General features: G+C 45.9%; 1 protein-coding gene across 1 annotated transcript in view; it reads left to right on the top strand.

The window, feature by feature from the left end:
• The window catches only part of GLRA2 (glycine receptor alpha 2), an 819,827-nt gene that overhangs the window by 109,574 nt on the left and 682,843 nt on the right, over positions 1-27,410 (top strand). Inside the window, exon 4 of the mRNA XM_078657642.1 lies at positions 20,226-20,449. Coding sequence (XP_078513768.1) covers positions 20,226-20,449 — 224 coding nt within the window. The remainder of the gene's footprint in view (positions 1-20,225; positions 20,450-27,410) is intronic.

Genomic DNA, 27,410 nt, shown 5'->3' with positions numbered 1-27,410 from the left:
TTGCAGTAGAGTGCACATGGAAAGTCCGCCAGATTCTCTGGTAATTTTTGTGAAAATCAAGTGCTAAGAAGCATTAACCGTGTTTATCTGGTCACGGTAGACCAGGTCCAAGTCACAGGTTCAGTCCGACTGTGATGGAGTGCGGATAGATATTGAACTGAGTTCAGTCCACTGAGAAAGCACCTTGTGGGCCTGGGTGTTGAGATGCAAAGTCCTTGCATCCAGATGCGTTGGCAGCTGCCAAGGACCTGTTGACAAGGAGCTGCCATGTGAGGTCCTATGTTGAGATGCGACGCGCAGTGGCAGAATCAATGACTGTCAATGAGAAGCTGCGATTCCAGGTCTTTTGTCAAGGTAGACAGTGGGGCTTTCAGAGAATTGAGCTGTGATGAGTCGGTGCAGGGGACGAGAAGCGTCGCACTCAGGTGGTGTCGGAGTCAGACTGTGTCTGCATCAAAGAAGCCACTGGTGCTTGAGAGACTTGTGATGAGATACATCGGCATAGAGGACGAGCTGTGTGGTGATGGGCTGGAGTTGATGGCGGGCTACGTCGTTCTGCATCGAGATACATGGAGATGAGTCAAAGAAGCCTGCTATGTCCTTGTGGCTTTGAACAGTAGGCCAGCCTCTGACCCTTGGAGGTTTATAGGAGTTCTGGGTCCACAAAGAAATGCTGGATTCAGCAGGGCAGCTCACAGCAACAGAAGAATCCTGGTGCAACAACAGAGGGACTTCGCAGCAAAGCAGTCCTTGTTCAGCAATCAGGTCAGCAGGGCAGCCTTCACAGTTGGGCAGTCCTTCTTACTGGCAGAGTCCATAGGTCCAGAAGTGATCTGAAGAGTTGGGTCTAAGGGTCAACTATTTATACCTGGTGCCCACTTTGAAGTGATGAAACATCTGGAGTCTTCATCCTACAGAGGTATCTGGAATGACCTGCCTTCTCGGCCCTGGCCCCAGATTGGCTGGGGGCACAAACGACTAGTGTGAGATCCTTTGTGAGTGTGCTGAGGCTGAGCCTTTGTGATGTGCAAGTCTGGTAGGTAAAAGCTCCACCCCTCTATCAAGTCAGAAATGGCCCATCCTACTAACACCTATTCCCTCACTGACTCACTGTCTGGGTGCAATATACAAAGACCAACTACCAGCTATACCTAGGAGTGTGACCCAGGATAGAGGATGAAGGCACCAAATAGATGGGATAAGAAAATGTCAACTTTTGCCATATTCAGAATTGTGACTTGAAATCCAACTTCACCGTTAAAGAGTGTTTTAAATTGCAATTTTATAAAGACCAAACTCAAAATTCATGCCTGCTCCCAATTGACAGTTATCAATTATCAAATGCAGTAAAGTAACCAAATGTTATCCTATGGGAAAGTTAGGCCTTGCAGTAGTGAAAAACGAATTTTGGAGTTTTTCAATACCAGGACATTTAAAAGTTACAAGTAATTGTCCCACTTTTGAGTTACACTGCACATTGCCCTATGGGCTGTTTAGGGTCTGCCTTCGGGGTGTCTTATATGTATTAAAAAAGGATGGTGTAGCATGACAAAAGGTTTATGTTGACAGGTCGAATCTGCACAAACAGGCTGCAATGGCAGACCTGAGACATGTTTTAAAAAAAGGGCTACTTAAGTGGGTGCACAATTAGAGCTGCAAACCCACAAGAACCATTCAACTTGCAGGCCCTAGGTACAGGTAGTACCACTTTACTAGAGACTTACACTTAAATTAAATGTGCCAATTGGGTGGAACCCAATGTTGCCATGTTTTAGGGAAAGCGCACAACCATTTTAGCCCTGGTTAGCAGTAGTAAAGTGTTCCGACTCCTAAGGCCAGAAAAAACAAAGTCAGCCAAAACAGGAGAACTGAAGGCAAAAGGTTGGGTTAAAACCATGCCTAGGATATTAGGTCCAACAACAGGCAATTGATTGGAGGCAATATGTCTTTTTTCTGGTCGTTTGCATGCATGAGACATGCATGTATTGGTGTCTTTGGCTCATTCATCATGCTGTCTCCACACAATTTCCTTTGATCTGCCCTTTGTTTCCTGCTTCTGTCTCTTTTCCTCTATCAGTCCTTGTCCTCTGATTGGACTTTTCCATAAATGGACACATGTGACTTCCTAATTACCACCACTACATGACAGAAAATAAGTAGCAGTAATATTGTTACTGATATTCATTACCATGACCTCACTCTTGCTGTAATTAGGTGCCAAAAACATGTGCAGACAGGAGAGTCACCACCTAGGCTTTATGTGATAGCAGGGACATCTGACAGCGGATAAATTATTTGAATGGCAGAGTTAGTAGATCATCCATATTAAAAGTAAAGTGCGTTGATTTGTTTGTCAATTGCATTGAGTGGTGTGGCTGCACATTACTCTGAGCGCCTTAAAATATTGAACAGTGGCTCTGGAAACATCCAGGGATACTTATAGTCAGTGGCAGCTGCCATGTACCGAGGGTGGTAGGGCAGGGCGGATGCAAAAAAAACCACACACTTACCTTGAGACGCAATGTCCTCTTCCACCGGTCGTCTCTCTTCCAGGCAGGCTCCAACCCGGGACCCAGCCAGCTCCCCTAACCAATCCTGGTGCTGCTCTCAACAGCATAAAAGCAGCGCCAGGATTGGAGGGAGAGGCCTCACTTCGTGCTCTCATGAGCACTGGAGGCCTGCGCTTTTTCTAACCCAGCTGTCTAAGACAGGTAGGTTAGAGAAGTTTAAAATGTGCATGTCTGGCTGGCCGTCGCAAGATGGCACTCCAAAGAGACAAGCACATTTTAAAGCACACTGCTCCCTGCTGCCACTCAGCAGCACTGGCCCCACCCCATCCTGTCACTCTTTTCAGGACAGGTCAGTTGCTGAGAAATAAAATGGTAATAAATGAACTTTATTACCATTTTATTTTTCAGTTCTGGCCTGGGGCTTTTCTTTGTGGGGGCGACACTCCTCTCAAACGGAGGAGCTGCCCCTAGTTATAGATTTGAAGATACCTTTGCATGAAGTGGCCCATAAAACGTGACCAATGCTCACATTTAATAAACTTTTAATCTCCAAGGGACAGCCAAAAAAGTGCACTCCATTGAGAAGTTGTTTAACAGCCGAAAGAGCTAGTTTATAATCCAACTCAAGGTCAAACAATGACCTCGCCCCATGTGAAATCAGGACCATGAAAGTAAATTAACTGAACACAATGTAAACATATATTCATATCATCAAACTTGATTGCAATTTTGTGCGGTTATGTATGTAGCACAGAGTTTGTAACCTTTGCTCAATCAGCATTGTTTGGCTTGTGCCATTATAACCTAGCAACATGTTCTCTGGATATGGCCTTGGTTCTACTTTAGGGTAGTGTTTGCATCATTTTGCTTTGCCCTATCAGCACTGTCTTCCTACTAAATGCAGTCAGTATTCTTGTAAACATAGAGCTTTATTTAAAGTTTGTTGGATATGGTCACAAATATGAGCAAAGTCCCCGCGACCCCCATATTACAAGGGGCCATTGACTATAATGCCCTAGTAATATGGCGGGTAGAACATTCTTATCTGGCGCAATATCTCATTTGCCAATTTCTGACAATGGCCCTTAGTTTGGTGCTTCATAACCAGGTCACGAGTGGAATCCTGGTATGTAAGTTTAGGCCCACATCAACACAAGAATATGCTCTTACTCTCCCTTTGCTGTTGTTGGCCCCCAAACACAAAGTTTGAATTGGATACAGTGAAAACTGACCTCCATGTTTTCCCGACATATATGGATATGGTGAAAATTTAAATTTACGCACGACCAACAATTAAATATTGAAGAAAAAAGTTAAGCACAGACTTTTCTAGTCACATTTCTCATCACTCAGGTTTTCTTATCGAAGTTTACAGTGTCATAAGAAGTTTCTTGATGAAATTGCAGCTTTTCGATGCTAAATTCGGAAACAGAAATTACACTAAAGAGCATGTGCAAGAGAATTGCAAATGTAATAAATCCAACCATCGTGGCTTTAACTTGTCCATATCAGCCTTGGTTTTTTCAGTTGCATTTATTGGCATTTGATTCTTTCACAAGGTCCCTAAAATACCTACCTGACACTGTGAAAACAGTATCGTCTAAAACAACGGTAACATTTATTGGAAAACATTTAATCTGTTTTGGGTAGTTTGGTAGGATAATGTTGCTCATTGGAAATACAAAAATAAATAAATACCTTTAAAAAAAACATAGTTAAATGTTTGGGGAGAAGACAGTTGAAGAAAGGCAGACTTCTGAACATTCTAGAAAATCGGCGTTCGACATAGGAGAAAGAAGGCAGGATCCATGCGAGGATTTGAGGACCTTCACATATGAAAGATGTGCATAAAATTCATTTAAATTGACTCTCACAGGTTAGGTTTATCGTGGAATCTGGCAAGGCCCGCCGGCCCTATTCGAGGTACATTGGGCGCACTAATGGTATTTTGATTTATTACCTCGCGACGTTGTCTGTCACGTAGGCAGCAAACTTTAAAGTCGCGTTAATCTTCCACGAGGCACCAGCGACAAAAGTTTATGAAAGCAGTAATATGAATATGGCCGTGAGCCAATCTGAAGCTTGGTGCAGCAATGCTTCGAAAGCAGCAATTAAGAACCAGAGAACTGCTGACAGAACCTGGATTTCCCAACGTAATGGAAAGACAACTAGCACGTCGACTACCGTCAGGGGCTTAACGAGGGCCCCTGCAACCCCTGAGGGGGAGGGGGGATGGGTAACCCTCCAGCGGAAACCCACCTCTTCACCGGGGTCCCATCCAGGCCAAGGTAACTGATATCTATGAGATATGGGAGACTGAGGGCCTCCTCATCACATTCTGCAGGGGGGTGTCAGTCGCCATTTTGCGTTACGTCACTGACCATTGTATGCCACTCTTCCTTCCGTAGGGATGGTCTCTTCCTTGTAACCGAGGTATTTGAAGCTACACACTTCAATTCACTGCTGATGGTTCCAGCAGGAGAGTGCGCATCGATTCGTGCAATATTGGATTTAGACTTGAAGTCCCCGAGACGACACCGCTGATTTGGAGCGCACAATGCGAAGTCATCTGCACGCATAACGCAGTTCACTGGAGCCAAAGAAAGCGAGCTTGTTAGTGTCACAGATTTCACAGCACTGCTCTGCCAATTCGGGGATAACAGACTTTGTTTGCAGTACAATGCACAAGGCGAGAACTTTTCTTCGGAAGACAAACTGAATTATTTAAAAAATATATATATATATTTAGTGATAGGACAACATTAAGTTGTATAATCAATTTTAGCAAGAGCATTCAACAGCTACGCAGGTACAAATGGATATTGTAAAAGATTAAGCCTCTTTCAGAGAACATTGTGAACACCAGAAAGACAAAAGAAAAAAAACAGAAGGGACAATGCTCTTCAGGTCTATTTCATAACTCGATGAAAAGTAGTTGTGACAGCTTAAGACTAAAGTTATGCATCATAGGTTTGCTTAATCATAAGCCATCTGGGACTCCATGCTAGGGATAACAACGTGGAGGGCTGCAAATATTTATTTGGATTTATCTTGTGTCTTGGAATGTATTATTCATTTTGATTAAAGCCCTTGCCGATGCAGGTCATGATATCTAAGTTGACCTACATTTTGCGGATCGCAATTGCTCACATGATGCGCTTCAGTGGTCCGCCGCGCAGATAGCAACTCGCGACTCCTCCAAGTCAAAAGCTTATTGCTTCCACTTTCCGACAATCCAGTTGGGAGATTAATATGGGAGGGTTTTGTGCGCTAGTTAGACTTATATCGCTTCAGCGCACCATTCATAACCATTTCTTATCCCTGATGAAACTAGCATTAAGGCCATTAAATCTGCCCAGGACAAATGTAATCAAGACTACACGTCCAGTGAAGGCAGTTTTGATGGGGATAATAAACAGTTGTGCTCTTGTGTGCAGGCCGGGGGAGGGTGGCTGAGTGGTAAATTGAAGAAACAGAAAAGACACAGCCTGGAAGCGTTCATTAAAGTTGCAGTAGCTATTTTTCTTGGCTCGCTTTTTAAAAAAAATAGTTTTTTTTAATGGGTAATTTAAGAGCGGTCTCTGCCACAGTTTTGGGCTGACTGGTGTCTTAAACAGTTAAGGAACTTGAGTGACAAAGGTGAATGGGTGCTTTTCAGAGGAACATGCTCATTTTGGCTGAAAATATAGCAGCCTTTGTTGACATATCTAAGGTAGACAACAGAACATAACACAATAACATGCACAAAACAAAATAGCACAATTAAAACATAACAGGCACAACAGAATAGTCAAAACAGAATGCAAAACATCAACCAAAGCACAACTAAACAGCATCAAATTACAATAATTCTGCACAATTCACAGCAGTACAGAAACAAATAAATCACCACCACTACAAAATGCCACACAACAAATATGCACCAACAGTCTTCCATCATTGCCACCTCCAGAAAGTTGCTTACATAATATGGTGGTAAAAAGTGTTTGCACTAAGAACTACCTTAAGCAGACCCCCAGGATATAGTGATTCAGAAAGGGGGTGGCGATGAACCGAGTGCCTGAATTAAGCAGACCACTCTTACCCAGTCCAAAGATCAGGGCTTGATCCATCACCGTTTTTTAGCTCACTGCACCATCCCAGCTCAGAACTCGGCTATATGCAAATTAGTCTGTTCCTGTCCCAGTGCATGATGGGAGCAGGGCAAACCAAATTACCAAGCCAATTCTTATACTGGGAAGGAAACAAGCTTCCGGGGACCGGTTTCTGCCATTTCAGGCGTCGTCGGCCCGGCTTGCTTGAATCCTGATGGTGCAATGAGCAAGGGACTCACATCTGAGTATACCCTTCCACGCTTATGGTGGACAAAATGATTCAGAAAAGGGGGTGGCGATGAACCGAGTGCCTGAATTAAGCAGACCACTCTTACCCAGTCCAAAGATCAGGGCTTGATCCATCACCGTTTTTTAGCTCACTGCACCATCCCAGCTCAGAACTTGGCTATATGCAAATTAGTCTGTTCCTGTCCCAGTGCATGATGGGAACAGGGCAAACCAAACTACCAAGCCAATTCTTATACTGGGAAGGAAACAAGCTTCCGGGGACCGGTTTCTGCCATTTCAGGCGTCGTCGGCCCGGCTTGCTTGAATCCTGATGGTGCAATGAGCAAGGGACTCACATCTGAGTATACCCTTCCACGCTTATGGTGGACAAAATGATTCAGAAAAGGGGGTGGCGATGAACCGAGTGCCTGAATTAAGCAGACCACTCTTACCCAGTCCAAAGATCAGGGCTTGATCCATCACCGTTTTTTAGCTCACTGCACCATCCCAGCTCAGAACTTGGCTATATGCAAATTAGTCTGTTCCTGTCCCAGTGCATGATGGGAACAGGGCAAACCAAACTACCAAGCCAATTCTTATACTGGGAAGGAAACAAGCTTCCGGGGACCGGTTTCTGCCATTTCAGGCGTCGTCGGCCCGGCTTGCTTGAATCCTGATGGTGCAATGAGCAAGGGACTCACATCTGAGTATACCCTTCCACGCTTATGGTGGACAAAATGATTCAGAAAAGGGGGTGGCGATGAACCGAGTGCCTGAATTAAGCAGACCACTCTTACCCAGTCCAAAGATCAGGGCTTGATCCATCACCGTTTTTTAGCTCACTGCACCATCCCAGCTCAGAACTTGGCTATATGCAAATTAGTCTGTTCCTGTCCCAGTGCATGATGGGAACAGGGCAAACCAAACTACCAAGCCAATTCTTATACTGGGAAGGAAACAAGCTTCCGGGGACCGGTTTCTGCCATTTCAGGCGTCGTCGGCCCGGCTTGCTTGAATCCTGATGGTGCAATGAGCAAGGGACTCACATCTGAGTATACCCTTCCACGCTTATGGTGGACAAAATGATTCAGAAAAGGGGGTGGCGATGAACCGAGTGCCTGAATTAAGCAGACCACTCTTACCCAGTCCAAAGATCAGGGCTTGATCCATCACCGTTTTTTAGCTCACTGCACCATCCCAGCTCAGAACTTGGCTATATGCAAATTAGTCTGTTCCTGTCCCAGTGCATGATGGGAACAGGGCAAACCAAACTACCAAGCCAATTCTTATACTGGGAAGGAAACAAGCTTCCGGGGACCGGTTTCTGCCATTTCAGGCGTCGTCGGCCCGGCTTGCTTGAATCCTGATGGTGCAATGAGCAAGGGACTCACATCTGAGTATACCCTTCCACGCTTATGGTGGACAAAATGATTCAGAAAAGGGGGTGGCGATGAACCGAGTGCCTGAATTAAGCAGACCACTCTTACCCAGTCCAAAGATCAGGGCTTGATCCATCACCGTTTTTTAGCTCACTGCACCATCCCAGCTCAGAACTTGGCTATATGCAAATTAGTCTGTTCCTGTCCCAGTGCATGATGGGAACAGGGCAAACCAAACTACCAAGCCAATTCTTATACTGGGAAGGAAACAAGCTTCCGGGGACCGGTTTCTGCCATTTCAGGCGTCGTCGGCCCGGCTTGCTTGAATCCTGATGGTGCAATGAGCAAGGGACTCACATCTGAGTATACCCTTCCACGCTTATGGTGGACAAAATGATTCAGAAAAGGGGGTGGCGATGAACCGAGTGCATGAATTAAGCAGACCACTCTTACCCAGTCCAAAGATCAGGGCTTGATCCATCACCGTTTTTTAGCTCACTGCACCATCCCAGCTCAGAACTTGGCTATATGCAAATTAGTCTGTTCCTGTCCCAGTGCATGATGGGAACAGGGCAAACCAAACTACCAAGCCAATTCTTATACTGGGAAAGAAACAAGCTTCCGGGGACCGGTTTCTGCCATTTCAGGCGTCGTCGGCCCTGCTTGCTTGAATCCTGATGGTGCAATGAGCAAGGGACTCACATCTGAGTATACCCTTCCACGCTTATGGTGGACAAAATGATTCAGAAAAGGGGGTGGCGATGAACCGAGTGCCTGAATTAAGCAGACCACTCTTACCCAGTCCAAAGATCAGGGCTTGATCCATCACCGTTTTTTAGCTCACTGCACCATCCCAGCTCAGAACTTGGCTATATGCAAATTAGTCTGTTCCTGTCCCAGTGCATGATGGGAACAGGGCAAACCAAACTACCAAGCCAATTCTTATACTGGGAAGGAAACAAGCTTCCGGGGACCGGTTTCTGCCATTTCAGGCGTCGTCGGCCCGGCTTGCTTGAATCCTGATGGTGCAATGAGCAAGGGACTCACATCTGAGTATACCCTTCCATGCTTATGGTGGACAAAATGATTCAGAAAAGGGGGTGGCGATGAACCGAGTGCCTGAATTAAGCAGACCACTCTTACCCAGTCCAAAGATCAGGGCTTGATCCATCACCGTTTTTTAGCTCACTGCACCATCCCAGCTCAGAACTTGGCTATATGCAAATTAGTCTGTTCCTGTCCCAGTGCATGATGGGAACAGGGCAAACCTTTGCTCACTGCTCCATCAGGATTCAAGCAAGCCGGGCCGACGAGGCTGAAATGCCAGAAACCGGTCCCCGGTAGCTTGTATCCTTTCTGGTGAAGAATTGGCTTGGTAGTTTGGTCTGCCCTGTTCCCATGATGCACTGGGCCAGGGACAGACTAATTTGCATATAGCCAGGTTCTGAGCTGGGATGGGGCAGTGAGCTAAATAACGGTGATGGATCAAGCCCTGATCTTTGGACTGGGTAAGAGTGGTCTGCTTAATTCAGACACTCTGTTCATCACCACCCCCTTTTCTGAATCGTTTTTGGCCACTATAGGTGTGGCAGGGTATACTCAGACATGAGTCCCTTGCTCACTGCTCCATCAGGATTCAAGCAAGCCGGGCCGACGAGGCTGAAATGCCAGAAACCGGTCCCTGGTAGCTTGTATCCTTTCTGGTGAAGAATTGGCTTGGTAGTTTGGTCTGCCCTGTTCCCATGATGCACTGGTCCAGGGACAGACTAATTTGCATATAGCCAGGTTCTGAGCTGGGATGGGGCAGTGAGCTAAATAACGGTGATGGATCTAGCCCTGATCTTTGGACTGGGTAAGAGTGGTCTGCTTAATTCAGACACTCTGTTCATCACCACCCCCTTTTCTGAATCGTTTTTGGCCACTATAGGTGTTGCAGGGTATACTCAGACATGAGTCCCTTGCTCACTGCTCCATCAGGATTCAAGCAAGTCGGGCCGACGAGGCTGAAATGCCAGAAACCGGTCCCCGGTAGCTTGTATCCTTTCTGGTGAAGAATTGGCTTGGTAGTTTGGTCTGCCCTGTTCCCATGATGCACTGGGCCAGGGACAGACTAATTTGCATATAGCCAGGTTCTGAGCTGGGATGGGGCAGTGAGCTAAATAACGGTGATGGATCAAGCCCTGATCTTTGGACTGGGTAAGAGAGGTCTGCTTAATTCAGACACTCTGTTCATCACCACCCCCTTTTCTGAATCGTTTTTGGCCACTATAGGTATGGCAGGGTATACTCAGAGGTGAGTCCCTTGCTCACTGCTCCATCAGGATTCAAGCAAGCCGGGCCGACGAGGCTGAAATGCCAGAAACCGGTCCCCGGTAGCTTGTATCCTTTCTGGTGAAGAATTGGCTTGGTAGTTTGGTCTGCCCTGTTCCCATGATGCACTGGGCCAGGGACAGACTAATTTGCATATAGCCAGGTTCTGAGCTGCAATGGGGCAGTGAGCTAAATAACGGTGATGGATCAAGCCCTGATCTTTGGACTGGGTAAGAGTGGTCTGCTTAATTCAGACACTCTGTTCATCACCACCCCCTTTTCTGAATCGTTTTTGGCCACTATAGGTGTGGCAGGGTATATTCAGACATGAGTCCCTTGCTCACTGCTCCATCAGGATTCAAGCAAGCCGGGCCGACGAGGCTGAAATGCCAGAAACCGGTCCCCGGTAGCTTTTATCCTTTCTGGTGAAGAATTGGCTTGGTAGTTTGGTCTGCCCTGTTCCCATGATGCACTGGGCCAGGGACAGACTAATTTGCATATAGCCAGGTTCTGAGCTGGGATGGGGCAGTGAGCTAAATAACGGTGATGGATCAAGCCCTGATCTTTGGACTGGGTAAGAGTGGTCTGCTTAATTCAGACACTCTGTTCATCACCACCCCCTTTTCTGAATCGTTTTTGGCCACTATAGGTGTGGCAGGGTATACTCAGACATGAGTCCCTTGCTCACTGCTCTATCAGGATTCAAGCAAGCCGGGCGGACGAGGCTGAAATGCCAGAAACCGGTCCCCGGTAGCTTGTATCCTTTCTGGTGAAGAATTGGCTTGGTAGTTTGGTCTGCCCTGTTCCCATGATGCACTGGGCCAGGGACAGACTAATTTGCATATAGCCAGGTTCTGAGCTGCAATGGGGCAGTGAGCTAAATAACGGTGATGGATCAAGCCCTGATCTTTGGACTGGGTAAGAGTGGTCTGCTTAATTCAGACACTCTGTTCATCACCACCCCCTTTTCTGAATCGTTTTTGGCCACTATAGGTGTGGCAGGGTATACTCAGACATGAGTCCCTTGCTCACTGCTCCATCAGGATTCAAGCAAGCCGGGCCGACGAGGCTGAAATGCCAGAAACCGGTCCCCGGTAGCTTGTATCCTTTCTGGTGAAGAATTGGCTTGGTAGTTTGGTCTGCCCTGTTCCCATGATGCACTGGGCCAGGGACAGACTAATTTGCATATAGCCAGGTTCTGAGCTGGGATGGGGCAGTGAGCTAAATAACGGTGATGGATCAAGCCCTGATCTTTGGACTGGGTAAGAGTGGTCTGCTTAATTCAGACACTCTGTTCATCACCACCCCCTTTTCTGAATCGTTTTTGGCCACTATAGGTGTGGCAGGGTATACTCAGACATGAGTCCCTTGCTCACTGCTCCATCAGGATTCAAGCAAGCCGGGCCGACGAGGCTGAAATGCCAGAAACCGGTCCCCGGTAGCTTGTATCCTTTCTGGTGAAGAATTGGCTTGGTAGTTTGGTCTGCCCTGTTCCCATGATGCACTGGGCCAGGGACAGACTAATTTGCATATAGCGAGGTTCTGAGCTGGGATGGGGCAGTGAGCTAAATAACGGTGATGGATCGAGCCCTGATCTTTGGACTGGGTAAGAGTGGTCTGCTTAATTCAGACACTCTGTTCATCACCACCCCCTTTTCTGAATCCCCAGGATATAGTGGCATGGATTCGCAAATTTAGCGGCACAAATATGAAAATTTAATGGCACAAATATGGAAAATCAGCAGCATTTTTGCGGCACTTTATATTACTCATAATCATTCATTTTCAGCCTTAAATCAACGGAAACTGTTTTAGCAGATTATTCCACTTTGAATAGGCAACCTGGAATATGGAACAGAGGAAGCAGCCCACAGGTGAAGGCTGTTATCCCTTGGAAATGCAATTCTCCATTTGCTTTAGTATAGGTTGGTAGCAGTTATCACACCTTTTGACACATTGCGGGACCGGTGTTTGACACATCCTTCACGCTTTTCTCGCCTGAGAGTCTGAGGGCGGCTGGACACCACTTTCGTGGACAGGCCATGGCCCATTGAATAGGTCCGAGAAGGCCCACTGTGAGAAAAATAACTGACTTTGTTAGTATGCAAACCTTTTGAAATCCTACCTCTGCCCATTTATTTTAAAGCTCGAAATTATTCTGGTTTCTTCTTTCCGCATCCTAAAGCTAACTTCCTGATTTTCAGAAGGAAAGAATATTTGTAAAAAATCCTCTCACGTTTGCCTCAATTTGTAACAAGCTAATATACAGAATTTAGCACACAATCCCTGGTAACCCCTAGTTTTACGGCAGAATAATTAAATACAAAGGTTATCTCTGCCCAGGAACGATATTTCTATTAAGCAGAGGTGACCCAAAGGGTGTGTACACATACATGCCCCCCATTCTTGGCCAAGGTAGGATCCCATTTTTTGCATTTCTCGGAAATTAGTGATAGCCCACCGAGTCACTGCTTTACATCCTGTGGCATGGAGTCCTGTTTATTCAATGATAAAATCAGGACTACAGGTACCAGCGTCCAGAGCACACCCTGGACTGGATGAGCTCCCCTGACTTTTTTTACACGGAAAACACCAGAGCTCTGCAACAGCCATGCAAGGCCTGCATGTGTGGCTTTTATAATTAAATGTGTTGAGGGAGGTTGCCAGAAACAAAGTAGGGTGAGAGAGGAAGGCTGGTGGGTGTGTGAGGAGGGTGGGAAGCGCAAGGCAAATTAAAGATAGTAGCAGAGTGGAGGACTAACACCGGAGTGAGTGGGGTAGAGGGGACATAGACGAAAAAAAGGCAGAGGTGAAACTGTGTGGTGTGCAGAGGAGAAAGAGAGCAAAGACTAGATCTATCTTGAGCTGTTCTGAAGGGTTGTGACGAGAACAGCAAAAACAGATCTAAAAAGAAAACAATCTGGATAACAAGTCAGCAATGCACAAATACATAAATAAAAAAATATTGGGAATCTTAGAGGGCTGCTGATTAACAGTGCGGGTATCTGGTGGTGTTCCGAGAAGGATGGGGGAGTAAGGTGATTTGTATACACAGGATATTGAGCCGACGCCGAGACTTGAACCTGGAACCTCAGTTTCAAGGTCGACAACTCTGGTCGTTACGCCACATCCGCTCCCTTTCGAGGAGGTAAAATGACTGCAGACCAAAACAAAATTGAACACAACTACTTAAACCTAAGGACGTCTACTAAGACAAGAGGGCAGACACTGTGTAAAGAACAAGTAAACCAACCCGACCTAATGTAATGCATGAACAAACTTGGCCAACCCTTTGGACAGCAAGGAGGAGGAAACCTGATATAACTGAAAACACACAGACAAGCCTAACCATAAATAACTCTGAGCAAACCCAGCTGGCCTGGAGTAAAACACCTAAATTAACCCGGCCGTGGATAAGCAAATCAGCAGGACTCTGCAAAATACCCCCAAAAAGTCACAAACGTGTTTGAACGCACAAACACATTCATTCCACTCATTAGAACTCAGAAATGAACCACTCTGACCCGGTGAAACAGAAGGTCAGCCCACCTTATAGAACACAAAGTACTAGATGGGAGTCCCACAGTAACCATTAACAAATCAAGTAATTAAAATTGAAAAGGCAGCTTCACCATATGATCAGATGATGTTTGGCAAACCAATGAACCACAATAATGCTCACTTACAATCAGTTAAGCTAGCACTGGCGAGCATTGGTGTCAAGCAGCTATGAGTTGATTTCGCAGGCACTTTTGTAAAAATGGTGGCATTTTTACAAAAGTGCCGATTTCGCAGCAAACCGCGAAATCGCGAAATCCTGGAGGGTCTGCTTAAGGGTCCCCATCAAGGGCAAGAAATAAAGCCAGTTAAAAATGTTATGCAGTCGGATCATTAGTCACATAGTGCACACGTTAATAGAAAAGAAAAAGGGATTTAAAAAGGGTGACTTTTTGATATTCATAGAATGTGCCAAGAGAAGGTTTAGTGCTAAAGTAACAAATTGAGAGTTCCAAGCCAAGGTCACCGCAGAAGAGAAGGAGTGTTTCTGTGTGAGAGGTTTTGAAGCAAAGAGCGCCGATCAATAGAGAGTTTTGACTTCTGATCCTTTATATTGCCATAGAAGGTGAGAACTTTGGTTAAAAAAGCATGTTCTACGGGGCGTGGCTAAGCCGCCTAAGATGGCGGACCGGTCTTCCTAAGGCTCCGGCTGCCGGCCCACTTCAAATGCCATCTATGAGACCCTCCGTGGTGCAACAGCAGCTTCGAGGGCAGATCTAGCCAGCGGAACCTCCAATGACGGCCCGGAGGTGCCCACGACCTATGTGAGAGACTCAGAACAAGCCCACGGCGACGCGATGTGTTCCCCGGGAGCGTCCGGGCAAGATGGCGACCGCGGAGTGGGGCCGCGGTGCTAGAGCATCACACACTCCGACAACAGAGCGGCTGGGGAACCCTGGCGAAGCACCAGCTAGTCAGCGACTGGTAACGAGGTGAAGCAGCAGAGACGAGGTACGGGTGCCACTGACGTCCAAATCCAGTGTCGGAAGCGAGGCATACAGAACCCGAGCAGACCGCTCTTTCAAAGGGAGGCCCATCCCTTGCCGAGCGGGCCCTTCGACCCTGCGACCCCGCCTGCCAGAAACGCTGCTAAAAGAGAGGCGCGGGCTGCCCGTTCCGGCGGTGACCCATGTAGCCCCCGGACACGCCACAGAGACTCCAGGGGCTGTACTAACAGGCGGCCCTCCCAACGCCATCAGTGGGCGCTCACGGCCCGGGAGATAGACGCGGGACGTGCCCGTGGCGCCCCACGGTGGTTTTCCCTATGCGGCCAGGCGAGGGGGAGCCTGCCGGGTGAAACAACGGCGCTTGTGTGCAGCAACTCCCTGGGAAAGTGACAGCGGGGGACCCCTTACGGAGCACCCACGAACGTGCAGCAGGTGAGGAGGCGGAGCGGCTCGGGGGCGAGTGGGCACCACATGCCCATATAGACAGAGAGACCTGCGAGGCCTAGACAGTCTGCGCTGCCGGAGGTGACCCATCCCCCACCGAGAAAGCCCCTCATCCCCTACGACCTTGACTGCCGGGGAGGCTGACGGGACGAGGCGCGTGCCACCCCGGAACCAGCGTGAATCCCGCTTACTGCTTTGGAGAGGCGGAGACCGTGGTCCCCCCTCCCTGTGAATACCCCACCTGGGACACGGCCCCCATCGCGACGTTTGCCAGACAGTTGGGCCGACACTGGGGAGTGCCCAGCAGAAGACTGCAAGACACAGGGGGAGCGAGGGGCTAGTGAGCATCAACCACCCCTACTGAGACTCTGGGGCTACCCCATCACTGTCGCCACTGGCCCGCCAGCCGCAACGCCAGGTCATCACCAAACCCTGGCAGCACAAGGCACAGCACGCCCCCAACGCCGGGTGCCCCCATCCGCCGCCTGCAGCGTCCACGTGATCAGAAATCGAGAGCAGCGACAAATATCTGAGGGGATCGCCTGGGCCTAAGCGCCGAAACGATCGGGACACGCAAACTGCTGCCGCCCCTGGGACGCCCTGCGGAGGCCCCCTTCCCCTTCATGATGGACCGCTGAACAGCGGGAGCCATGTCAGGCGCGGACCCACATAAACTCCATGTCCAGAAAACTGGACCAAGTGCTCGCAGCAATAGAACACTCCAGAGTGGTGATGGAACACAAATTTGATTCTTTAGCTACGGACCTCAATTTTCTCCAAGATGACCATAGAAAATTGTCGGATAAAGTATCCCAAGGTGAACAGGAGCTGCGGACATTAAACCAGCAAGTGCAACAACACCACCGCGATATCGCTGACCTCCAATCTAGACTCAAAACCTTGGAGTACAAAACGGACGACTTGGTAGGGCGCTCCCGTAGGAGCAACATCCGCGTCATGAATTTACCAGAGGGGGCTGACCCCATACAATTCATCACGGACTGGATCACAACCTTCACGCTTTCCACAGACCTGACCCCCTTCTTCTCAGTGGAATGAGCACACCGAGTCCCAGCACGCAGGCCAAAACCGGGCCTGCCCCCGAGACCGTTCCTGCTGAAACTCCTCCACTTTAAAGACAGGGACGCGATTCTCCGAGCGGCCAGAACACACGGGCGAATCCAAGTGGAGGACAAGCAAGTCATGCTCTTCCCCGACTACTCCCGGGCCGTGCAACAACAGAGAGCCACCTTCCAGGCGGTGAAGCGAACACTTCGGCAAAAGAATATTCAATATGCCCTCTTATTCCCGGCCAAACTCAAGATAATCCACGAAGGCACCACGCACTTCTTTACTGACCCAAAAGAAGTGGACACCTGGGTGGAGCAGCATACTCAGCGCCACCCGACACCGACGGGCTCACAGAACAATACACCTGAGCGACGACCGCGGGGACAGAGCCGTAGAGTCACCCTGACACAACTCAGCACCTGTTCCATCCCAACGGGGAACGGCTCCCCAGACCTCACCCAGATCATCGCGGAACGCAGGAGAGCGCTCAGGGCCGTGGCCGCACTCGGCCCACCTGAAGAAGCATCGGACATAGACAACGGACCACACTTGTTTAGCTCTGAGGAAGAAACCAGTGACGCTCAGGCCTCCCGTGAGGGGTCCCAAATGCCCCCAAGGGTGACACCCCAGACCTCAGACTTGCTGATGTGAAAATACATGAATATGCGGAGGTCACCTGCCACAGTGGCTCAGCCCACGCTGCTCCGCCCTTCTGGCCTGAGCGGCCCAGGAAAATGTAGGAGAGGTCGGGTCTGTCGGCAGGACCCCGGGCGCGGCTGGAGCGACACCGCACTACTCCGGGCATACCCGGCAGCGCTCGAGACACCAGAGGAACCACTTTCATAGCCACTCAATCTTGATAGTGGAGCCGGCGGCACCTGAGAGGAAACCTGGCCACCACCCCTCAGCAACTGACTAACGAACTTACATGTTCTACTGTTTGGACGTATTGCCCTGTGCGATAGGTCCCCCTAGTTGGGAATGTTTCCCGAAGTTAAGACTTATTCCCCCTGTACGTTATTATTTTCCTAGTCAAAATGCAGCGAGTTGACATGTGAGCGTGGAACCAGAACATGGGTCATTGGGTCGTCGGGAGGCGGGGGACCGGGGGAGGGCTGGGGGGCGGGGACGGGAGCGGGTGGTACACGAGACCCTCATATGACACAGCCGAATTATGACACCCACAAGACCACACTCGGATCTTAAAGTTATAACATTAAATGTCAGAGGGATGCACACAGCCGCAATGATTTTCCATCTACGCCTACATTAAACGACAACAGGCGCAAGTGGCCTTCCTACAGGAGACCCCCCTGACAGACCAAGAGGTAGGCCAACTTCACCGAAAATGGCGGGGAATTATATGTGCCACAAAATACTCCACCTTCGCAAGAGTCGCGTTGGTGTGGATCAAACCTGGATTGCCATTCAGAGAACAAACCCGGCTTGTAGACAGTGGCGGGCGGTATGCCTTTATCAGTGGCCTAATAGAAGGCCAGCCAATACTAATCGGTAGCATCTATGCTCCGAATACAGAGCAGGACCGATGTTGGGATGAGCCGACTTGAGTCCTGGCCCGCTATACTGTGATTCCTTGGCTATTAGGAGGGGACTACAACTGTGTAGATCACACCCCCTCCACGGAGTTCCCTGGCGCACAAAAACAAACGGAGAGTTTCCGTAATTGGGTGGGACGCTGGGCACTGACAGACGCCTGGAGAGCGCGTCACCCGACGACCAGATTATACTCCTTCCACTCCATCCCACACGACCTTAGGGTGCGCCTAGACAGATTCCTATGCTCCTCAATAATCCTACCAACAATACAACACACTGACTATCTCGGACGCACAGTGTCAGACCATGACGCACATATAGGGACCCTGAGCTGGCGGCCGCCCCACCCCCCGGTCCCCACGTGGCGGCTCCCCCAGGAGTGCCTCACCGATCAGGCCTTTTGCCACACACACGGGGACTTCATCAGTGCACACTTTCAGCGCAACGCGGCCTCTGCTTCCACTAGAGGCTTAGAATGGGACGCTTACAAGGTTACTGCACGCGGACACTGTATCCAGCAGGTAGTGGGGGTGCGGAGAACGCTAGAAAGGGCATTAAGTGAAGCGGAGTTGGCACTGGCACTGGATCTTTACCAATGAATACAGATGGAAATTGTTCTGTTCCTTTGTCGGTATTTATCTTAAAAAGTGTAAACAAATGATGCATTAAATTGTTTCATATCATAAAACAGTGCATGGACGGTATACTATCAATCTATATTTATATGGAGCAGTCACAGGTTGACAGCAAGATGATACCTATGGGCAGAGGGCTCAATAAGACAGGGCAAATTTTGGTGAAGCAACATGGGGGCATATGTACAAGCCCCTATTGCCACAGGAACATCACTTAGTGTGACGTTCCCGTGGCGATATGGGCCTTGCCTTATGTACGAGGCAGCGTTAAGCCACTTAACGTGGCTTAACGCTGACATTGTACATAAGGCGCCCTTTCACTCTATGTTTAGCGTGAAAGGAGCGTGTAGTGGGTGTTGTCGTGGACGTTCCACTGCAACACCCATTGTAATTGACGCTGCCACATATGTACAAGGGTGGCCAAAATTAAGACCAAGGAAATCCTAGTCTTAAATTGGCCAAACAAGGAGAAATGCATTATTTCTCCTCGTTTTTGCTTTTTCCATGTGTGCTGCCTTGTGCCGCACACATGGAAAAAGCAAAATGCAATGGTTTGTTCATGTACAGGAAACGGTCCATTCCTGTACATGAACAACCCTTTTGAAAAAAAAACATTTTGTAACTTTTGTGTGTGCTGCATGGAGTAGCACACATGGAAGTTACAAAAGGGCTTTTTAGGATTGGTTATGTGCAGGAAGGGACACCTTCCTACACATAACCAATCCTCCCCTGCACAGAGACACCCTTGCACTCTGATGCAAGTGTGCCTGCGTTGGCGCTAAGTTGTTAAGCGTAATGCTATTGCAGGGGGAAACGAAAGGCTGTACCACATTCTTGTAAATGTGGTGCGGCCTTACGTTTCCGAAGTTGCGGAGCGTGTCGTGAAGCCCAGGAGGCTAACGACACGCTCGCCACTTCATTGTACATATCCCCCATAGTTCCTTAGAATACACAAATGGCTATGTATGTACTTATTGAACTATGTACTTAAGTGCACACTTTTGTATCCATACTGTTCTAATGTTATTATGTGCTACCAATGAAAAGATATGCTTGGATCAGCGTGGCAAGGTCTTAAAATACAAACTATTTGGTCACCTAATAAGGTTTTCAAATTACTATCTTGTTCAGTACCATGAAAGATACAATGGTGATGGCCATGATTGTGCCACAATGACACATTGCTGAGGAAGTTGTCTGGGTGGGTAGGCAAGAGGGCCTTCATTATCATTTCTGTGTACCATACATCACATTCCTTCAATGTGTTCATCAGTCATCTGTTTCTTTGTTTTCCTTTGAAAACTCTGTGTTTGCTCAGGAAATACAAAGATCTCATGATTTCCTTTGGGTCTGATGATGGCCAAGATTCACTGTCTGTGAATATGTATACTGTTAACTAAACCATCCTTTCAATTTTATTAACTAAAAAATTTAAATAAAGCCTTGCCATTTCTTATATGTTAAGTAATCTTTTTGCCTGGTGTTTCCATAGGACTACAGAGTCAACATTTTTTTAAGACAGACGTGGAACGATCCTCGACTAGCATACAGCGAATACCCCGATGACTCTTTGGACCTGGATCCTTCTATGTTGGACTCAATCTGGAAGCCTGATTTGTTCTTTGCTAATGAAAAAGGTGCAAATTTTCATGATGTTACAACAGACAACAAATTGCTAAGGATTTTTAAGAATGGGAACGTGCTCTACAGCATCAGGTGAGATTGTTTAATTGTTTGAATATTTTTACAGCTGTTTTTCTTCACAATCTTCCTGTAGAATGGCAATGTGGATTGTTTATCTCTTTGAGAATTCTACTGCAATTTTTATAAGGAACTGGACTTAGGGTTGTGCAAGATAATTGCTTAGCACACAAAACAGAGGCATCAGGTTTGGTGTATTTTGTATTGATTTTGCAAGAATTGAAGTTCAAGTCTTCATTTATGATTCTTCATCTGAAATGGTCCCTCAAAGCCTACCTAGTTAAGCCTATATTCTAGAATCCTTAACATGAGGGGTGTAAGAATGTCTCTGCTGTTTGCTTTTGCAACTGCAAGCTTTGCCTATTTACAATTTGTTTATACTGTAGTCCTGGTTGTTGGATACTCATTTGATTGTCTTTCTGAGTGGTCTTGGGCTTCCTGAAAGGCTTTATTAGATGTATGCATCACCAACTTATATAGAATGTTATCCTGACTTCCTGAAATGGTAGGCTTTATCGGATGCATGGGTCACCCGCATGTAAAGAATGTTATCTTGTAGTCAAGGTAGTTGATATCATCTGATTGCCTTTTCAAGTGGTTTTGAACTACTTGAAAGGATAAAATGTATCTGATTCATGCGTCTTCTACTTGTAAAGGATGTTATCATGTAGTCTTTTCAAGTGTTTTGAATGCCTTTCTGAAAGGATATGCTTTAAAAGGACATGCTTTCCGACTTCTCTTCAGTAATGTTTGAAAAGTAGGATTATACGATTATCAATTGCAGAGCTATATCATATGATACGATATAGCATCAGTGCTGCTAAAACCAAGTGTAACCTTTTTTGCTCCACTCTATGTCGGCAATGCTGTTATAAGGCACAGTAGAAAATAAGATGTAATCACCATCAAGAAGGTAGTTGCCATTGATGTTATATTAGCCTGCCTGACTATAACTCTAGAAGATATACAGCAAGTAGTTAATGAGCTAAAGAAAGGTTAGACCCCAAAGTATTTTTTTCTTCACAAGTAAAGAAATCAAGTGTAATCCAGAAATGTGGGTGCCATTCTATTCAAGGATCTTTAATCGTATAATTCTGAACTGAAAGATTCCAAAATCATGGAAATTAAATTAAATAGTCCCAGTCTCTATAACAGGATGTAGAGAAAGTCCTGTCTCTTACTAATCTATTTCTCTGTTGAGTGTGCTGACCAAACTATGCGGAACTGTGGCTTTCAAAGGCTGCTAATGTAAAAATAGACATAATTTTGTTTCCAGTCAGCAATTTGAGTTTGAGGCACAAAAAATGTGACAGATCAGATCTTGGACCCTTCACTTCACTTCTATTTAACCACTGTTCCTCTTGATGTCGAGGTTGCTACTTGTTTATGGTCAAAGATTTACTAGGCTTTCATTGATATGCAAATAGTCATTGATGCCACAAATAATCTAATATTTGGGTTACATGTAATTTTTTGGGAATGGAGAAGGGGCTACTCACTTGTTTAATCTTAATGTATATCAACAATAGGGTATATAATAATGGCGAGAAGACTGAGTTGTTTGATATATGCAGGGGAATGACAAAGGTGTAATTTGGGTCCTCTACATTTTATTTTTATTTTTATCTCATTATGTTCAACAGAGACAGATGTTCCTTGGTGTGTGCCTGTAGAATGCCACTATTATTATTTGCTGATATGTGGTCTTGATTGCAGAGTGAATATCCTACTGTTGTATATTTTCAAAGAAAATGCCTATAGTAAAAAACTAATACTTAATGTCTTTAAATCTGAAGTTATGTCCATCTGTAGAAAGCAATATCTCTTAGCTGTGCCCCATGGCAAAAAGTTTCCATTTACAATTATTTATGGGTTAAATTTTCAAAATGCCATGTCTTGAAGGACCATATAGAAAAATGCAGCACCCTGCTAATCCCAATCAAAGGTCTGATCTTGAAATTTACCTGTAAACTGCCTCTTAAAACTCCAATAAGACACCATATTGCCATATAAATTGCTAATGTAACGTATGTAGCTGAAGTATGTTGTCACACTGCATCCAGTTCTCTTCAAGTAGTTAAAAATTGAATTACTGAAAGAATAAATGGATTACCACATTAAGTTGACGATAGTACATTGAGAACAGGATTTGGATTTTCTCTCTGCTGCTTCAGCACTCAATCCTGTGATGTATCATGTTGAAATGTGGTCTATTTCAATGATATGTAACTATATGTATGTAAGAACTCCACTGCTTGTGTTCCATGCCTTCATAATTGCTGTAAAGAAGATTGTCATGTTTTTATAATCAATGTAACATTGCACTCCCACCATGTTAGGTTTCATATATGTGAATATCTGAGCTAAACATGACCCCACTTAAAAGCTCAAATAAAGTTGTTATTGAAGAAATTTGGTCAAACAGGAGACCATATCTGACTTTTCCCTCATTAAATAATTTTTATTTGAAGTAGCGTTGTGGAACCTTGCAAACAAATGATTGATGTAAAGACACTTGGATACTTCTACATGGTGCTGTTACACTTCGTAAGGATATCTTTACCAAATGTAAATGAGATTAAAAAAAGGACCCAATGAAGGGGTCTATTAGGATGGCAGTGCTGAGACCGGCCGCCTGTGGTGCGGCGGTCCCGCACCGCCAATTAGGATGCCACCGTCACGGTGGCATCCTGTATATAGTACATTGTGGTGGGCGGTGCTGTAAGCAGCACCCGCCACAATGCAATTTATGCATGTTGTGCATGCACCGCACAACATGACAGGCACAGTGCGGTGCTGCCACCTTGTGCCTGGTAATGTTGGGGGGTACCATGGGTACCCCCAAGTGCTGCCCCCCACCTCCCTGGGGGGCAGCAACAGGCCCTCAAAGAAAACTCCACATGCCATTCCATGGTGGAATCTCCGCCATGGAAAGGCATTGAAAGTGGTACATCATAATATAGATAGCCACCGTGTATATATATAGTATAATATAGATTTTCCGCCCTGTAGGCAATCAGGACGATTGCCTACCGGCGGAAAAGCGGCGGACAGTCTTTCCATCCGCCGTGGTACCCCCCGCAATGCTAATGTGGCGGGGGTAAAGGGCGGTCCAGCGGGGTGATTTGGCGGGCGGATCGCCACCGCCATCCTAATAGACCCCTAGGTGTTTGATAAATCTTCAGTAGAGAATTATGTCCCATCTTCCTCTCTGGTGATATGGAACCAAATCTTCAATTCTTTCCAAATGCATGTGCTACGAATTTAATCACTAGACTGAGATTAAACTAGTAACCCATGTAAATTGCAGATCAGGCTATGTTTAAGGTTATCTCCATTTTCTCCCATATTGTAAGTGAGACAAGAAGTTAGGAAATGAATTGAATAATTAAGATGAATGATCTTAGACATTGTAAAAATGCTTTGTTGTTATTTGTAACATCTAAGAAGTTGGAAGCTACATACAATGTTGGGAGTTATATGAGATGTGCATGCTAGATTAGAAAAAATAAGATGAACATCACTTGATCCTGAGCAGGAGGATCTATTTTCATTTATAATATAATGATAGAAAGGGCTTCTTCCTTTCGTCATATTATTGTAAAGGATAGACAAAAACGATGTCAATAACTTAGTATAGATGTAAGCCAGAGATATACCACTCTGTGGTCCCTGAAAAGGTGGTAATTTTATGATTTGTTTTACAAACTGAATTGGGTGTACTTTGTTGTTGAACTACCCATCAGTGAAATGTTTTTCTATTATATCTGCGACTAAGCATTGTCTGTATTTACTGTACTGTGATGAATTGTTTTTATTGTGTAGCATCTAATGGTTTTCATTGTAGAAACTGAGGAAACGCTATTGATTGAGTGTTACAATTTGTTGTTGATGTTAAATAATGAGGAAAATGGATACACGTTGGTGATACCAGAATTCATTAACAGTACAAGATGCCAACAGTACTTAGTTTGCTGTTTTTAAATTGTTTAGTTCTTGATATTAGCACTGTCTTACCTCATATACTATATTTTCATTGCTGCCAACTGTCTTTCAATAAATAGCATTTTGCACACAAACTTTAATTCTGACAACAGTTCCTAACTCCAACATATTCTGGTACTGCGGATGCAAATCAGTTTATGTGATCCAGCCGTAGCAGCTGACATATTAAAATGTTGTGAACAAATTAGTTTACACCAAACTATCAGTTCTTTCTGTTGGTGCTGTTTTGCCTCTGTAAAAACGATTGTTTGCAATTTCCTATTCAGATAACATATGCACTTTAATTTTGGGTGTCTCAAGTTGGGTATCCAGAAAAAATGGAAGCTGAGAAACCGAGGCGCTATATGCAGCATTTACATTTTGCAACCCTTTACTAATTTGTTTAATCTCTCTCATGACAGCACTCAGTCAGGTTATATATAAATGACCTAGATTTATAGATTGCCTAAATAGAAATACTGTTGGAATAGCACGTGCAGGATATAAGTATGCACGTTATTTGAATAAATCAATGGGTATTATAGACTTTAATGATACTTGTTATGAATATAATATAACTAAAGTCCTCATTTACAATCCTACCACAAATCAGCAGCACTCCTGCCCCCCCCCAATCCAGTCATTCTCCTGCACCATTTAGAGTTAAAGGAACCACAAATTATACTAGTGGGGAAACCTTTGACCCAGTTCCATATCGCTATAAAGCACAGGTCGGCTACATGGACCCAGTTAGGTCTGCTGAACAAAAATACCTTAAATCCTGAATGAGTAGCGTCGTGAGGTCCAGTGTTGAGGATGTATTGCTTAGATCAGTCGATGCATTGGTTCTGAGGAGTTTTGAAGCTGCAATGCAAAGTCCTTCTCTGTTGTTGAGGATCCCGTCGATGAGGGCTCTATAAAACTTTCAAATAAATAAGAATGCGTCTCGCAGTTGAGGCAATGTGCTCGTTCCAAGGAGCTACAGGGCTTCAATGCAAGAACCTGCATTCTCAGCAAGGCTTCTATAGAAGAGAGATTTGCGAGGCAAGGGCCTGTGTCAGGAAAGCTTCGGACAGTGGCATTTCCGATGCAGGCTGCAAGGTTGATGCTGAGCCCTTCCACTGGAAGAAACCTTGCAGCAGAGGCAATGCATCAGGTCTGCTCAGTATTGTGCCACACAGCAGAAGGGATAGGCCTGCAAAGCACCTTCAGGCTCACCCCCAAGTGTGGTTCTGTCGGGTTTACCAATTATTTCTTATGAGTACCTTTAGTGTCGATATACTATTCTTCATACTTCAAACATTTGTATCTCAGCTATCTTGACATATGGAACACATTGCAAAAAGTAACACACGTGACACAAATTGCTGTCTACTCTCTTGTTTAATATAAATTGAATAATTCATATATATATTTACACATATTTTAAACAAGGCTGACAATACGAGGTGAGGTTCTAAGTGATATGTGATCAAGTGACAATTGTCGTCATTTGTGCTCAGTGCTAGTGTTTAGTGCACAATATGCACAGTGTGGTTAAAATATGTACATGAGAAAAATAGACAAGAATATTAGGGAAAAACACAATGACTCTGCTGCCTTGAATATTAATTAATCTCTTGCACGCAGAGCCTCGGTAAATCTGGACCGTGAGAGGTCGTTGACGTTTCAACCCAAACTATGCTCCATTAAGTAGTCAAGGTGGGTCTTCATCAGGACCAAAACGGGGGTTGAGGGTGACACCCCACATAGAACCAGAGTGATTCCTGGTTAATCATTCATCTTGTGGTGCCTGGTGGTTAGATCATGAATAATCTTGGCCCAGGCGCTGTGGATCAAGTCAAAAGATCATCAGAGTGGTGAGTCTAAATGTCTTGGATGTGGCTGACAGACTGCTGCGATCATACAGGAAACATGCCTGTTTCCGCATTGCACCTCTGAATCCTCCTTTGCTGCCACATCCAAGACAGGATGAATACACAAAGCCCAACTGTCAGCTGCACCCAGTTATGTGACCCAGAAGCAGGCTACAGGCACTAAATTGCTAAGGCAGGAAAACGCCAACTTTCTAAAACTGGCATTTTCAAAATAGTAATTTAAAATCCAACTTTATTATAAAAGAAGATTTTTCATTACAATTCTAAACACACTAAACATGAACTCATACCCGTTCCCATTTGGAAGTTGCAGTCTATAAGAAGTAATGAAACTCCAATGGTGTCCTATGGGAGAAGTATGCAATGCAGTAGTGAAAAAGGAATTTAGGAGTTTTCACTACCAGGACATTTGAAAATTAAAGGTACATGTCCAATCCACTGGAACCCTATGGGCATCCTGCAAACCTACCCTTAGAGGCCTAATTAAAGGATGTATCCGGGGATAGGAGACTCGCCAACTAGCGCAGGTGTCTGACCTGGCATCCCAGATCCTTACATTGGATTGGGAGGCTCATCGTACACCCTCAACAGATCTTGATTGCCAACCGGCATTGGTGAGCTATAAGCTGAACCAGATTTCCTTAGAGGAGGCCAGAAAATGTTGGAGGGCATCGACCCAATGAGCATACGAACATTGAGACAGATCTGGTAAACTCATTTACTGGTTGGCAACCCAGAACCTAATGCCCAGGATCGTACTGTCCATCCGTGATGCTGAGGATAACCTCCATGAGCACAGAACGGAGCTGGTCCAGGTCTTTGCGAACTATTACCAATCACTATATGCGGCAGCACCCATGTCCACATGAGATTTTGACCTCCTAATCCTAGCGGAGATCCCACTGCCCTCTATCCCCCTGTCTTTGGCCCGTGGCCTTGATCAACCAATCATGGCTGAGGAGATCAGCAAGGCCCTGTCAGAGTTGGCCTCAGGTAAGATGTCGGGTTCAGATGGATTCCCAGTCAAATATTTTAAGCACTTACAATAACATTTGGTCCCTGACATTCTACACAGAGGCGGTGGATCGCGGATCATTTCCTCCGGCGTTGGACAT

Source organism: Lissotriton helveticus, chromosome 8 (genome assembly GCF_964261635.1).
Source record: "Lissotriton helveticus chromosome 8, aLisHel1.1, whole genome shotgun sequence".
NCBI classification, from domain to species: domain Eukaryota; kingdom Metazoa; phylum Chordata; class Amphibia; order Caudata; family Salamandridae; genus Lissotriton; species Lissotriton helveticus.
This window is presented reverse-complemented; position numbering and strand designations above follow the sequence as displayed.